Raw genomic sequence first — 14187 nt, 5'->3', positions numbered from 1 at the left:
CCAATCTGCCTAATCTGCACATCTTTGGACTGTGGGAGGAAACCAGAGCATCCGGAGGAAACCCACGTAGACAGAGGGAGAATATGCAAACTACACACAGTCACCCAAGGCCAGAATTAAACCCGGGTCCCTGGAGCTGTGAGGCACCAGTTCTAACCATTATGCCACCATGTGGTCCCGGTATTATACTACAGAAACATATTTTTAACTGCTCAGTCTACAAACACGGTGTAGATTAAAGTTACAAAGTTAATTCAATAACAGCATTTTTCATAAATAATCAAACATTAGATATGAGCAGACAGACATTAAAATTGTGCAATCATATAACATATGGTTCAATCAAGTTACAGAAAAATAGAACTAAATGCAGCTTTAATAACGTAGTCCTTTGTTTAACAACGAAGTCTGAAAGGAAGATCATTCAACCCAATATATTCAGCGTCTAGGCCCCAAAATTGTTATGTCTCAAATCTTTTTGATCAGCAATCTAAGAAACACTAAGCATCTTCCCTCAACTTTAATGCGTGAAAATAATCAAGCAATGCTATTAATATCAGAATTACCACAGAATTTCTTTGCATTCTAGGCTAGAGTTAGAAAGGCAGAGTCCCAATAGATCTTTATCTGAAGTTAATAAGTCACATATTATTTGACTGAAATGGAAAGTCACACTATACTTGAACAGTCACCTCAACATAATTTTCAACTACCACAGGCTTCTCATTTATCTCATTCCTTAAAATTTCTTTTGCAAAGTTTATATCTGTAACCACAATCTAACTTGCATCAAAAACAGGTTTTTCTACCTCTGCAACATCACTACTATCTCAACTTGTCAGGCGGCACAATGGCGCAGTAGTTAGCACTGCTGCCAAACATCGCTGAGGACCCGGGTTCGATCTCAACTCGTCTGTCTTCAAACATTCTTTAGTTACCTCCACACTCAATTACTTGATGTCCTCCTTGATGGCTTCCCAGACTGTACAAATTCCAATTCACTTGTATGTAAAAAGTTCCAATTGACTCAATATTCTCATAAAACTGATCATTCATTATTTTTACTCAAGTGATCATCCCCCACCTCATTCACTGCCAGAACCAGACTGTTCTTTCATTATTAACAATCTTTATTGTCACAAGTAGGCATTCATTAACACTGCAATGAAGGGCAGCACGGTAGCATGGTGGTTAGCACAATTGCTTCACAGCTCCAGGGTCCCAGGTTCGATTCCCCGCTGGGTCACTGTCTGTGCGGAGTTTGCACGTTCTCCCCGTGTCTGCGTGGGTTTCCTCCGGGTGCTCCGGTTTCCTCCCACAGTCCAAAGATGTGCAGGTTAGGTGGATTGGCTATGCTAAATTGCCCTTAGTGTCCAAAATTGCCCTTAGTGCTGGGTGGGGTTTCTGGGTTATGGGGATGGGGTGGAGGTGTGGACTTGGGTAGGGTGCTCTTTCCAAGAGCCGGTGCAGACTCGATGGGCCGAATGGCCTCCTTCTGCACTGTAAATTCTATGTATCTACGTACTGTGATAAGCCCCTTGTTCAGGTACACAGAGGGAGAATTCAGAATATCCAATTCACCTGACAGCACGTCTTTCGGGACTTGTGGGAGGAAACTGAAGCACCCGGAGGAAACCCACGCAGACACAGGGAGAACATGCAGACCCCACACAGACAGTGACCCAAGCCGGGAATCGAACCTGGGACCCTGGAGCTGTGAAGCAACAGTGCTACCCAGCTGTCCACAACACAGGTAGAAGTACTTTTATGCACCAGTAGTCACAATTAGCCAGGCATCAACTCCCACATTCCAGTTCCTGCTTCACTAGAAACTAAAGCATTCACTGGCTCACAAATTCCGCTCTTCATTGCTTCGGAACCTCCATTCTCAGTTGCTGCTTGTCCCTAAAAGTATGTACCCTGTAAGCAACACTACACAGCAGCAGGTTAAAATCACCCAGATGAAAATGATGAAATGGGCCTTCAGTTACCTTTCAGGAACTACCAACAGGGATCGAGAAAATCAGAGAAAACTTCCATGGAGAAAAAAAAAGTGCTAAATAAATATAATCCTGCCAGTTGACAATTGTGTTGAAGAGACTGAGTCTTCACTAACCTACTTTTACAATTAAAACATGTTTCTAATTAGACAGCAATCCTGTAGCATGTGCAGTTAAGGTCTGACAGACAAACTTTTCAGCTCCCATCGCTGGTGGTTTTCAATTACATCCTTGAAACAGCATTTGGTTACTTTCTCATTAATCCTATTCTCACCAATCATCAGTATCCAGACAGGCCACATTTCTAAGCAAGTAGGTTATCAGGTAACAATTGAAAAATGAAGGGCTCCTATACCAAGTTCTTTACAAGGTGAAGCTAGCAACTTCTTTTGTTTTAATGGAAGTTTGTCTAACATTACATTCCACTCGGAAAAGCAATTGAAGTGCTGTTTTCTTGTGTGCTTGATGTTTAAGTCTATCTTTGAAGTAAATTTGTGTGTGCTTTTGTCCCCATTCCATACTTCACAAACAAATTGAAGTACATTGTAGACAATGTTATTTATTTTTCAATTGTTGTTTGAAGTGGCTACAATCCATTCAGCTGAACATGGGCCGTTGGACTGAGACTTCCATAATTTGGTATTATTAAATTCAAGTGGCAATATTTCTGAATTTGCTACATTGTGCTACAACTCAGCAACATGGTATGCATGCAAATAACAAATCAATTTCACACAAGAACTTTTTAAAAATCGTCCACAAAAGAGGCAGATTAAAGACTGTGAGCCCCTAAATGAGAGACACAATTATAAAGCACTCTATCCAGAGGCATTTACACATCGTCTCCTCCCCGTAAACACACTGGAATTGCAAATTAGAATAATCTTCAAACAGTCTCATTTAAAACAACCATGTCTGCCCATATTTCTGAACAATTCCTCTAGATTCCTCGTTAGGACCAGTTTTAACAGGAATCCGTACAGAGAATGACGACAGAATGTAATATTTTCTGCACAAAACTTAGCATTTGCTACTTTATTTTGCATTTATACTTATCAAACCCAAATTTTCCAAAAGCTTCTATTTTCTAATATATTTCTTTCTACAAGTTTCATCTTTCCACCCTCCAACTCTCCCTTAGAAAAGTCTCAATGATTTATCTTCCTCTTAATTTATTTCAGTCCTAAATTCTCATTAAGAGCTTGCCATATATTTACACATGGCACAAATGGCACTACTTGTCTTTCATGCTATTAGAAATAAAGGTACACTTAAGTTTTACTGTAAGTTAACAGCACAAATCGCAAAATAGAGGGAGGGTGAACTGCAATTAAACCAAGATATAGGCATGGCTACAGCATCTTAAATTAAAAAAACAAGATCGGGGTAAAAAAGGAGAGTGACGATTAGGAAAAGAAAGAACCAAACTGTAATTACACACTTCCAAAAATCACCTGGCACACAAAGATTCATAACACCGACATACCAATCACCCAAGTCTAGACTAGATATAAACAAATGAACTTACCGAGTCATCCAATGCATAACGCAGTAAACCATGCTCATACAAGAGAAAAAATCTTCTCTGCCATTTCTGAAAAATAGATTTTGTTGTTTCAATGTTTCATGGTGTTTCAGTCAATAAACAAAAATCTGTAACCATGTTATTGCATGCAGCTAAACATATGCCAATTTTTGTGCAGGGATCAAAGTGGATGATGATGAGATTCTCTGAGATTCAATAACAGTGTTAAAATGAACAGCAGAAAGCCAGTTCCAGATCATAACAAATGGTCATCTGGACATTGGAAACTGAACAGTATTGAAAATCTCACTTGGTAGTGCTACATTACTGCAGAAATTCAAATCAGTTACACAAGGTAAAGAATAATTAAATATTTGACAATCATGAAAGCAACAAATAACAAAAGCATGGCCTTGCAGAATACAACACCAAACATGTTCCATAGATGTTGGCGTACAAGTTGACCTTTGAAGCCTTGAGAAATTCCTCGGAATACAGGGGTCAACTTATACGCTGTATATAAAAGTAAATTGTCAGCATAGGTATGGATAGTGGTCCACTTTGTCATTCACATAGTGTGGGCATGTCTTAAACTCCCACCTATCTTCACAACACTGTTCCTTCGACGTTGCTAGATCAAAATTCTGGAGCACTCCGTAATAGCTGTGAGTGTGCCTACACCATGTGGACTCCTGTGGATCAAGAAGGCAGCTCACCACCATCTTCTCAAGGGCACCAATCACCTGCTTGGTCCCTTGTAATCAGTTATAAGGTACCAGTCAATGAAATATCCATCTGTGGGGTGAAAATGTGAGGCTGACTACTAAAGTGAGGCATGCCATGGCTGAAAAGGGGGTGTCGGGGTCAACTTATATGCAGAGTATGTGCAAAAACATATGTTGGGAGGGGGAAAGAGGCGGGGGGAGGGGGGAATTGGGCTATCATGAACGCTAGAACAACTTACATGCCACGATTCACAATACTGCAAATCTGGCACAGGAGTCAGAGCAAGAAAAAAATTAGAATAAGTGGTTTTGAAAAGTAAAAAAATAAAGTGACTTGTATTTCAAACAATTTTAAGTAGTGGTAAGCAGATGTTTTAAATTTATCCGTACCTTTCAGCAGCAGTATGGTATAAGATACTTTTGTCTTGAGACACTTTTCTCATTCATACGTGGGATAATGGCATCGCGGGAAAAAACGGTGTTTATTGCCCATCCCTTGAGATTTGGTGGTTAGACGCCTTTTTGAACTACTGGAGTCCATATGGTATAGGTACATCCACAGTACTACCCCAGGATTTTGATCTAGCAACAATGGAAGAACAGTGCTATGTTTCCAAGTCAGGATGGTGCATCATTTGGAGAGCTTTCAGGTGGTGGTGTTCCCATGCACTTGCTGCACGAGTTCTTCTAGATGGTAGAGGTTTAGAAGGTACTGTTGAATTAACCTTGATGAGTTGCTATAGTGATCTTGTAGATAGTATACACTGCTACTACTGTGTCCCAGTGATGAAACATACATAGAAACATACTTAGAAAATAGAAGCAGGCGGTGGCCATTCGGCCTTCAAGTCTGCTCCGCCATTCATTCTGATCATAATTGATCATCAAGTTCAATACCCTGATCATGCCTTCCCCCCATATCCCTTGATCCCTTTAGCCCCAAGAGCTATATCTAATTCTTTCTTGAATGTACACATTTTCACCACAACTACTTTTTTTGGTTGTGAATTTCAGATTCACCACTCTCTGGATGAATAAATTTCTCCTCACCTCAGTCCTAAAAGGTTTACCCCTTATCCTCAAACTATGACCCCTAGTTCTGGACTCCCCCACCATCAGAAACATTCTTTTTGAATCCACACTGTCTAATCTTGTTAGATTTTTGTAAGTTTCTATGAGATCCCTTCTCACTCTTGGAAACTCCAATGAATATAATCCTAACCAATTTAGTCTCTCCTCATATGACAGTCTTGCCATCCCAAGAATCAGCCTGGTAAACCTTTGCTGCACTCCCTCCATAGCAAAAACAGCTTTCCTCAGATAAGGACACCAAAACTGCACACGATACTCCAGGTGTGGCCTCACCAATGCCCAATTGCAGTAAAACATCCCTATATTTCTATACTCAAATCCTCTTACTATGAAGGCCAACGTACCATTTACCTTCTTTACTGCTGCTGTACGTACCTGTGCGCATACTTTCAGCGACTGATGCATGACGACACCAAGGTCTCGCTGAATATCCACCTGAGGCAGTGAATGTTTAAATTGATGAAATGGGTGCAAATCAAGTGGGCTTTTTGTCCTGGATAGTGTCAAGCTTCTTGGGTATTGTGGAGCAGCATTTATCCAGGCAACTGCAGAGTATATCATCACACACACCCCACCCCCTATCATCAGACACATCCTACCCCGCCCCGCACAATTACCTTTGATTCCCTTGTTAGTCAACCAAAACTGAGCATCAATAAGCAGGTTACTGCTAGTGCCACTTGACAACACTTTCACAGGCACCATTCATCAGTGTGCTGATGGTTGTGAGTGAACTGATTGTGCAGTAATTATCTGGATTGTCTCCTTTTTGTGAACAACTTTGTCAAGTAAACACAGTTTTGTAGCGAGAAGATCTTGGCTAGACGCACTGCTAGTTCTGGAGCACAAATCTTCAGCACTGCAGCCAGAATGGCATCTGGACTGTTCACCTTTGCCGTATCCACCGGGACTCTTGTGATGGTCACTCCTGCCAATACAGTCATGGATAGATACCTCTGCGACAGATAGATTGATGATGACGAGGTCAAGCAGGCTTTTTTCCCTTGTGTTATTTCTCTGACCAACTGTGTTGGACCAGTCTGGCAGTTATGTTCTTCAGGGTTTAACAAGCCTGGTTAGTAATGGCACTACCGAGCCACTCCTGGTGATTGGCATTGAACTCCCACATCCAGATTCTGTACTTTTGCCGCCTTCAGCAGGGGCTGTTTAGCACAGGGCTAAATCGCTGGCTTTGAAAGCAGACCAAGGCAGGCCAGCAGTACGGTTCAATTCCCGTAACAGCCTCCCCGAACAGGCGCCGGAATGTGGCGACTAGGGGCTTTTCACAGTAACTTAATTTGAAGCCTACTTGTGACAATAAGCGACTTTCATTTCATTTAATTTCATTTCAGTGCTTCTCCTCGGTGGTGTTCAACACTGAGAAGTACGGATTCATCAGATGAAAGAGGATGGTAGGTGGTTTTCAACTGGAGGTTTCATGTTTCACATGATGCCATGAGACTTCATGAGGTCTGGGGTGTTGAGCACTCCCACAACCACTCCCTCCCCACTGTATAATTACTGCACTACCACCTCTGGTGTCTGTCCTGCCAGTGGGACAAGAGAAATGCAAGAATGGCAGCAGAGGTAGTGGCTGAAAGTCATTCTCACAGAATCATACCTATGTCAGGTTAGCTTGGGCGTCAGCTTTCCTAATTTTGGCACAAGTCCCCAAATGTTTATGAAGAGCTCTTTGCCGGATTGACTGGGCTGGGTGTGCTTCTGTCATGTCCGGTGCCTAGATCGATGCCAGATGATGTGGTTTTATTCTTCCTCAACTTTTTTGTAGTGGTTTGATATTACTGAGTAGCTTATTAGACCATTCCATTGCTATGGGTTTGGAGTCACATGTACGCCAGTCTAAGATAAAATAGCAGGTTTCATTCCAGAAAGAAGATTTTTACAGCAATTCAACAGTTTCATGGTCACCATCACAGAGACCAGCATTTCATTCCAGATTTATTTAATTAAATTTAAATTCCCAGCTGGAAAGATGGGAGTTAAACTCAAATCTCCAGAGTATTAGTCCGGGCCCTTAGTTTACTAGTCAAGTAACAAAATACTATGCTATCGTTCCTGTCTCATAGCCACATGTCATCATTTCTGTGACAGTCATATGGTGCATTATTTCAATAATTTTGCTTTGCTAATCAAGATGGATACATAAATTGTGTGTTTCAGGTGCAGTAAAACAATGATAAATATCAAAAACTGCAACATAGCTCCCAGACCATCTATAGGCGCATTAGTAAGAATGCCCTGGTGTTTGACACTATGGAGGCTAGGTGGAAGAATAGTAGGTTCTTTGGTTTAGAAACATTGTGGAGGAAGAACCTGGTTAAGCAGTGACGATATAATGTGGGCTTTAGAAGCATTAGTTGGGAGGGGCAGCAGGATGAAACATTGTGAGATCTAGCAGTATTTTGGAACGAAGTCTAGATAAGATGCATTGAAAGACAATCAAGTATTTTGCAATTCAATAATGGAACATAACACCGGGCTGTTTTAATAATCTCTCAGCTCATTGTCAAATCAGGTGGAAAGACGAGAAATCAAAATCAATTCTTCATGTAAAATTTGGATCTATTTATCTCAGTCAAAACATTTTTAATTAGACGAGAAGAATGATTTGAAAACAGTCGGAAAGACAAAATTAAGAAGGTTTTTTCTCAGCTAACGTTCAAAATTAACTACCTTGAAGTAACTTCAAACATTCATGAATGTAATGTGACATGAATCCCAGGTCCCGGTTGAGGCCGCACTCATGTGTGCGGAACTTGGCTAAAAGTTTCTTATAGCCAGAAACTTATAGCCAAGTTCCGCACACATGAGTGCGGCCTCAACCGGGACCTGGGATTCATGTCACATTACATTCATCCCCCACCATCTGGCCTGCGAAATCCTACCAACTGTCCTGGCTTAAGACAATTCACACCTCTTTAACCTGGGGTTACCCCATCTCTGGATCTGTAAAGATTTAATCACCTGCTAATGCTCGCATTCCTAGCATTGTTTGGCATCTTTGAATTTGTCTATATATGTGTTTCTGGAACAGACCTCTTCATTCACCTGAGGAAGGAGCAGCGCTCCGAAAGCTAGTGACATCGAAACAAACCTGTTGGACTTTAACCTGGTGTTGTAAGACTTCATACTGTGCTCACCCCAGTCCAACGCCGGCATCTCCACATCATTACTGACTTAAGGCTTACAAAACAACCTGCCTAGATCCTATGGCCTAACATGGAGCTTATACCTGGCTTTCTCATTTTCCTTTTGAGAGGGTAGCTTGTGAGTTTAGAGATGGTATAATCTCTGGATTCATGTTGGATAATTGTGATTTTGAATCCCAGGGTGATACCACAACTCCACCTAGTTTACCAGCAATTCAGGGCATCCTCAGTGGAAATGTAAATGCTGACACACCCACCGCACACACGCAAGATTGAGAAGGAAAATATATATTTTTAAATCTAACTGTATGAAATACCTATCAGCTGCTTGGTGTGGTGCTGAATGTAACTCTTTCATAGCTGAAGGGGACCAAAGGTGAAAGGAGCCAAAATTAAAACACAATAACTTATACTGTATGTATTGTATTCATGCAGATGCCATTTACCTTGTGTGAAAGACTCGGTTTCAAGATGGGGATTTTTCACACATAGGGGGTAATTTTGGGCCCGAGTTAGCCATCGCCGTAAATGGCAATGTGAGCCCAAAATCTCACAAGAGTCAAAAAACTAGATTCTTGCCTAGGAGACCTAATGTTCCGATTTTTCATGCCCTTTGCCAGTGACATAACGAGGTTCCCGCTGTGAATTGTAATAAATTGAAATATATTTCAAGGACTTTCCCATAATATGCTCCCCCCTGCTGAATAGTCATACCTCGCCGACGTGACATCACATTGGCGAAGTTTACAACCGGTACTTAAAAACTTGAATCAGCCAAGCGGTACCTGCCAGGGGCGCAAAGGTAAGGACCGAAAAAGAGGGACATGCCCAAGCTGTCCCTGGCAGTGCCAACCTGGGGTCTGGCAGATGCCTGTGTGGTGTGGGGGGGGGTTGCTTGTGGTGGGATGTCTCCGGAGGGAAGGGGTTCCATCTCAAACGTAGGTCAGGGCGCCCTATTTAAGTCTCTGTGGAGCTGGTATTGCTAGCTCTGTAAGACCCTGCCCCACCAGAGTAATGGAGGATCCACATGCCCAGATTGTATTCTTTTTTTAACATGTGTTTTATTACAAACATGTATTAAAACTGGTTACAACGAATAAACACCCCAGGAAACATAGTTCCCAACAATCAACTATACAGTCTGTACAGATTTTTCCTCTTTTTCACACACCCCCTCCCCCGCGCTGAACAGCCCCTCAAACACGGTCACAAATATCCCCCATCGTCCCCAGATTCTTTGTACACAGAATGCCAGATAATCTGGAGCGAAAACTCAGTTATGCAGCTGGAGACTGACACTCTGACAAATTGTCAGAAGATTCCGCCCATAGTTTCCACATGCCCTATGTGGCAGCGGGCATCATTTAATTAAAGCACATGCCACCTGGAGTAGGTCCCATCACAGTAGGCAATGAGAGCCCAATGTGGCAGACCTTTCTCTGCAAATATGCTTATAATAATCACTATTCATCCAAGTTACTATTCCAGCAACAGTCATCAGATATCTGAAACACATCAAATGCAGGATGCAAAGTTTGATTCTTAAGAACTGTTGGTTAACTGACAAAAATGCACTCTTCAACTTACCCTCGACCGTTGCACTGGATTTTCAAAGTCAGTTCCTTCAGGAGCCAATAATAACCAGCCTCCATAGATAGGTTTTGCCTGAAATATAGGAAGCAGGACAAATTCAACAACTAACAAAAAACTATAAGAGTAATAACTGAGATGAGTGTACAAATTAGAATGTTTTCTCGCCTATTCTCTACTTTTCTTGAAAGTGCTTATCCTTGCTAGGATATCATCCATTGGGTACCTCATTTAAGTCAACATTTTATCTTCAAGAAAGCGAGTGGAGGGCCTATTCCGCCCTTGTCCTGATGCCGCCACTTTCCACCACCAGCCCTTTCCCTACCTCAAACATTCACTCTCTCTCTCAAACTCCACAGAGTTCTTCCAGCAGATACCACTCAAGTGATAGCACCGGATTGTTCGGAATTCTTAACTCAAGAGCTGTTGAGGCCAATTGGAGTGCCTCATTATTGTCCACAGATTGGAGTTTAAATTTGGGATGGCTCACTAGATCACAGAGGTCTGTGGATAAATATTCAGAAAATGCACAGCCTATTAACCAAATGTATAAAATGAATGCAATAGAGATTAATTCCAATGAGCCAAACATGAAACATTCTCCCAGCCAGTCCAATGGGCAGCACAGTGGCTAGCACTGTCACGTCACAGCGCCAGGGTCCCAGGTTCGATTCCCGGCTCGGGTCACTGTATCTGCGGAGTCTGCACGTTCTCCGTGTCTGCGTGGATTTCTTCCGGGTGCTCCGGTTTCCTCCCACAAGTCCCAAAAGACGTGCTGTCAGGTGAATTGAATATTTTGAATCTGAATAGGATCTGAAAGCACTGCACACTGATGGAGGCACATTCAATCGAGGCCATCAAAAGAGAACTGGATGGTTACCTGAGGAGAGAATTTGCAGGGCTGCAGAATAAGGTGGTGGAGTGAGATTACGTGAGCTCCTCTTGCAGAGAGCGAGCTTCAGCACAGCAGGCTAAACAGCCTCCTGTACTGTAATAATGTTATGATATTTGCATTAGAGAGAATGAAACAACTGGAATGAGTGGTTTGTACTACGAGAAGAGATTAAGTACACAAGGGAAGAATGAGAACTGCTTTCATTAATCTCTAGACTCAACTATTCCAAAGCACTCCTCACTGGTTTCCCATTTCCTACTCTCCTTAAGCTTGAGGTCACCCAAATGTCTGCTCCTCGTGTCCTTATTTACATTGCCCATTCCCCTATCACTCCTGTGCGCCCTATTATCACCTTAGGATACGAGATAGCACAGGAAGATGGACTAGTAGAAAATCAGCCATAATCTTGCTGAATGGCAGAGCAGGCTTGAAGGACTGAATGGCCACTACTTTTATTTCTTATGTTCTTATGGAGGAAGTCTACCTGTGTTTATAAAACAGACGGTCTGAGTTCAGAGTTACATAATAGACATTCCACTTTGGTTTGCTTTAAGGAAACTTTGTAACTTCTAGGTACAGGAATATATTTTTACATGCACAATATCTAGGTTAAAATGTTGAACAGAAAATGACTACCATAACATCCTGGCTTACTTTTATCTACCTTGTACCACTATGTACTTTCTTGCCTTGAGTAGATAGAAGAGTAGACATGCTATCAGATGAATGATCTGACTATAAAACAATAGACAATTTATTTAACATTAAATCAGGTTTATGAACACATTCATAAAAGGCAGTGTATTCACGGTAGATAACAAATTTGGATGCTCCTTGGAATATTTTAACAAATATACTCCTTCTGGGCTCTCATCACAACATTAATCTTTGCGAACAACCATTTTTTGTAAGGTGAAACACTACTACAATGCCAAATCTAACATTGTCTCTTTGTTGGCCTAAATAATTGAAGAGATGGGCACAAGAGGCCATAGGTAAGACCACTCTCAAATGCCCCAAGTAACAGACTGCTCTGTTAAAGCAACTGTAAGAAAATGATTAGGCCTTACAGCAGCAAAAGCATGCATCCAATTTTCATTTCAGACACAGTAATAATCATGAATCACCTCCTCAGGAAGGTTTGACTCTTTTATCATTGCCAGAAACCTTGAAAAACCTGTTCAAGACCCTGTGAAGGCATGTCAGAGATTATTGCTTTCAAAACTACATTAGATCAATGGCCAAACACTTTTAAAAATACGTAGAGGTCACCATGCCAATCAAACGGTTATTTGAACTGAGCTATCCATCACAAAATTGCTAATTGAATATGCAAGTCCCATGAAGCCCAGGTGGATAACCCATTTAAATTCTGAGCAGTGATACTTTGAATGAGTTTGGCACTGTTCATGAGTGAACTTGGGTGTTTAACCACTTCACGTGTCATAATCTGTCTAATCAGGAACTCGTCACTAACCTAATAGACAAAAATCCTCACTTTTCTCTTGCATAGAGCATCACTGCAAAATATAGAAATGTCCAACAAACAGGACAACAAATAAACTCTATAATCAGCATCTTTTGGTTATCTTTTTTACAAAATTTCCAAATCTCTGTGAAGGACACAAGCAACTAACATATCACATTTCAAGATGTTTGAATGCTTGGCCCCAGACGAATTTTGGTGTAATCTTCACAAGTATTACTATCAAGTTAAAATTAGACGGGGACATCTACAGAACAGCCATGTGCCGGGGACAGATTTGAATTTAGATGTGGCATTCATCAAGAATGCTTGAAACAATAGTGACTTATTTAAGATATTCCTGTAAACATTCATATAGAGTATATTGCAATAATTCTATTCATCGGTCTTCAACATGAATTAGTTGCCAAGAAACTTTCATCTAGGTGGGAATAGCTGGTTTGATTGGCAGGCTCATATATCCAATATCTGGGCACAGGACTGGGAGTCAATGAAAGGGGGGGGGGGGGGGGTGTCAGGCGATGGCTGGGTGATTTCCTAACCAAGGAACTAAATGTAATGAAAGACGACATTACGGCCAAGATAAAGGTGACTGTCAAGGTGGCCGAGGCGATAGATGCCATGCAGAATTTACTTGAAGACATGGGGAGGAAACTGGAAGCCCAGGGCAGTATGATACACGAGCTGGAAAAGGCATCAACGGACCAGGACCACCAGCTCTGAGTACTTCCAACTGCACAGAGGCACAAGGCAGCGATGTCCGCTGTCCCTACTGCTGTTTGCCACTGGCAATCGCACTCAGGGGGGCAAAGAATTGGAAAGGGATACGGAGAGGAGACAGAGAGCACAGAGTCTTGCTCTATGTGGATGACCTGCTCCTCTACATCTCGGATCCACAAAGCAACATGGAAGGAATCATGGCGCTCAAGAGAGTTTGGAGCCTTCTCAGGCCACAAACTCAACCTGGGCAAACGTGAGATCTTCCCGGTGAACCCACAAAGGGAGGGAGGGGGCAGATCTACAGCCCCAAGTGGGGGGGGGGGGGGGGGAAAGAGAGAGAGTGAGCGCGCGCGGGAGGGAGAGCGCGCGCGGGAGGGAGAGCGGGCGCGGGAGGGAGAGCGGGCGCGGGAGGGAGAGCGGGCGCGGGAGGGAGCGCGGGCGCGGGAGGGAGAGCGGGCGCGGGAGGGAGAGCGGGCGCGGGAGGGAGCGCGCGCGCGCGCGGGAGGGAGAGCGCGCGCGGGAGGGAGAGCGCGCGCGGGAGGGAGAGCGCGCGCGGGAGGGAGAGCGCGCGCGGGAGGGAGAGCGCGCGGGGGAGGGAGAGCGCGCGGGGGAGGGAGAGCGCGCGGGGGAGGGAGAGCGCGCGGGAGGGAGAGAGAGAGCGCGGGAGGGAGAGAGAGAGCGCGGGAGGGAGAGAGAGAGCGCGGGAGGGAGAGAGAGAGCGCGGGAGGGAGAGAGAGAGCGCGGGAGAGAGAGAGAGCGCGGGAGAGAGAGAGAGCGCGGGAGAGGGAGAGCGCGCGCGGGAGAGGTAGAGCGCGCGGGAGAGAGAGAGCGCGCGGGAGAGAGAGAGCGCACGGGAGAGAGAGAGCGCGCGGGAGGGAGCGGGAGGGAGCGAGAGCGCGGGAGGGAGCGAGAGCGCGGGAGGGAGCGAGAGCGCGGGAGGGAGCGAGAGCGCGGGAGGGAGCGAGAGCGCGGGAGGGAGCGAGA

General features: G+C 43.6%; 1 protein-coding gene across 4 annotated transcripts in view; it reads right to left on the bottom strand.

Annotated features, from left to right (window-relative positions):
* The window catches only part of LOC140394159 (myosin phosphatase Rho-interacting protein-like), a 305177-nt gene that overhangs the window by 256274 nt on the left and 34716 nt on the right, over positions 1-14187 (bottom strand). For all 4 annotated transcript variants that reach the window (XM_072481083.1, XM_072481084.1, XM_072481085.1 and 1 more), the window contains exons 2-3: positions 10100-10177; positions 3529-3594 (exon numbers count right to left, since the gene is read on the bottom strand). In XM_072481083.1, the coding sequence (XP_072337184.1) occupies positions 3529-3594; positions 10100-10177 (144 nt within the window). The remainder of the gene's footprint in view (positions 1-3528; positions 3595-10099; positions 10178-14187) is intronic.

Source organism: Scyliorhinus torazame, chromosome 17, assembly GCF_047496885.1.
Source record: "Scyliorhinus torazame isolate Kashiwa2021f chromosome 17, sScyTor2.1, whole genome shotgun sequence".
Lineage (NCBI taxonomy): Eukaryota > Metazoa > Chordata > Chondrichthyes > Carcharhiniformes > Scyliorhinidae > Scyliorhinus > Scyliorhinus torazame.
This window is presented reverse-complemented; position numbering and strand designations above follow the sequence as displayed.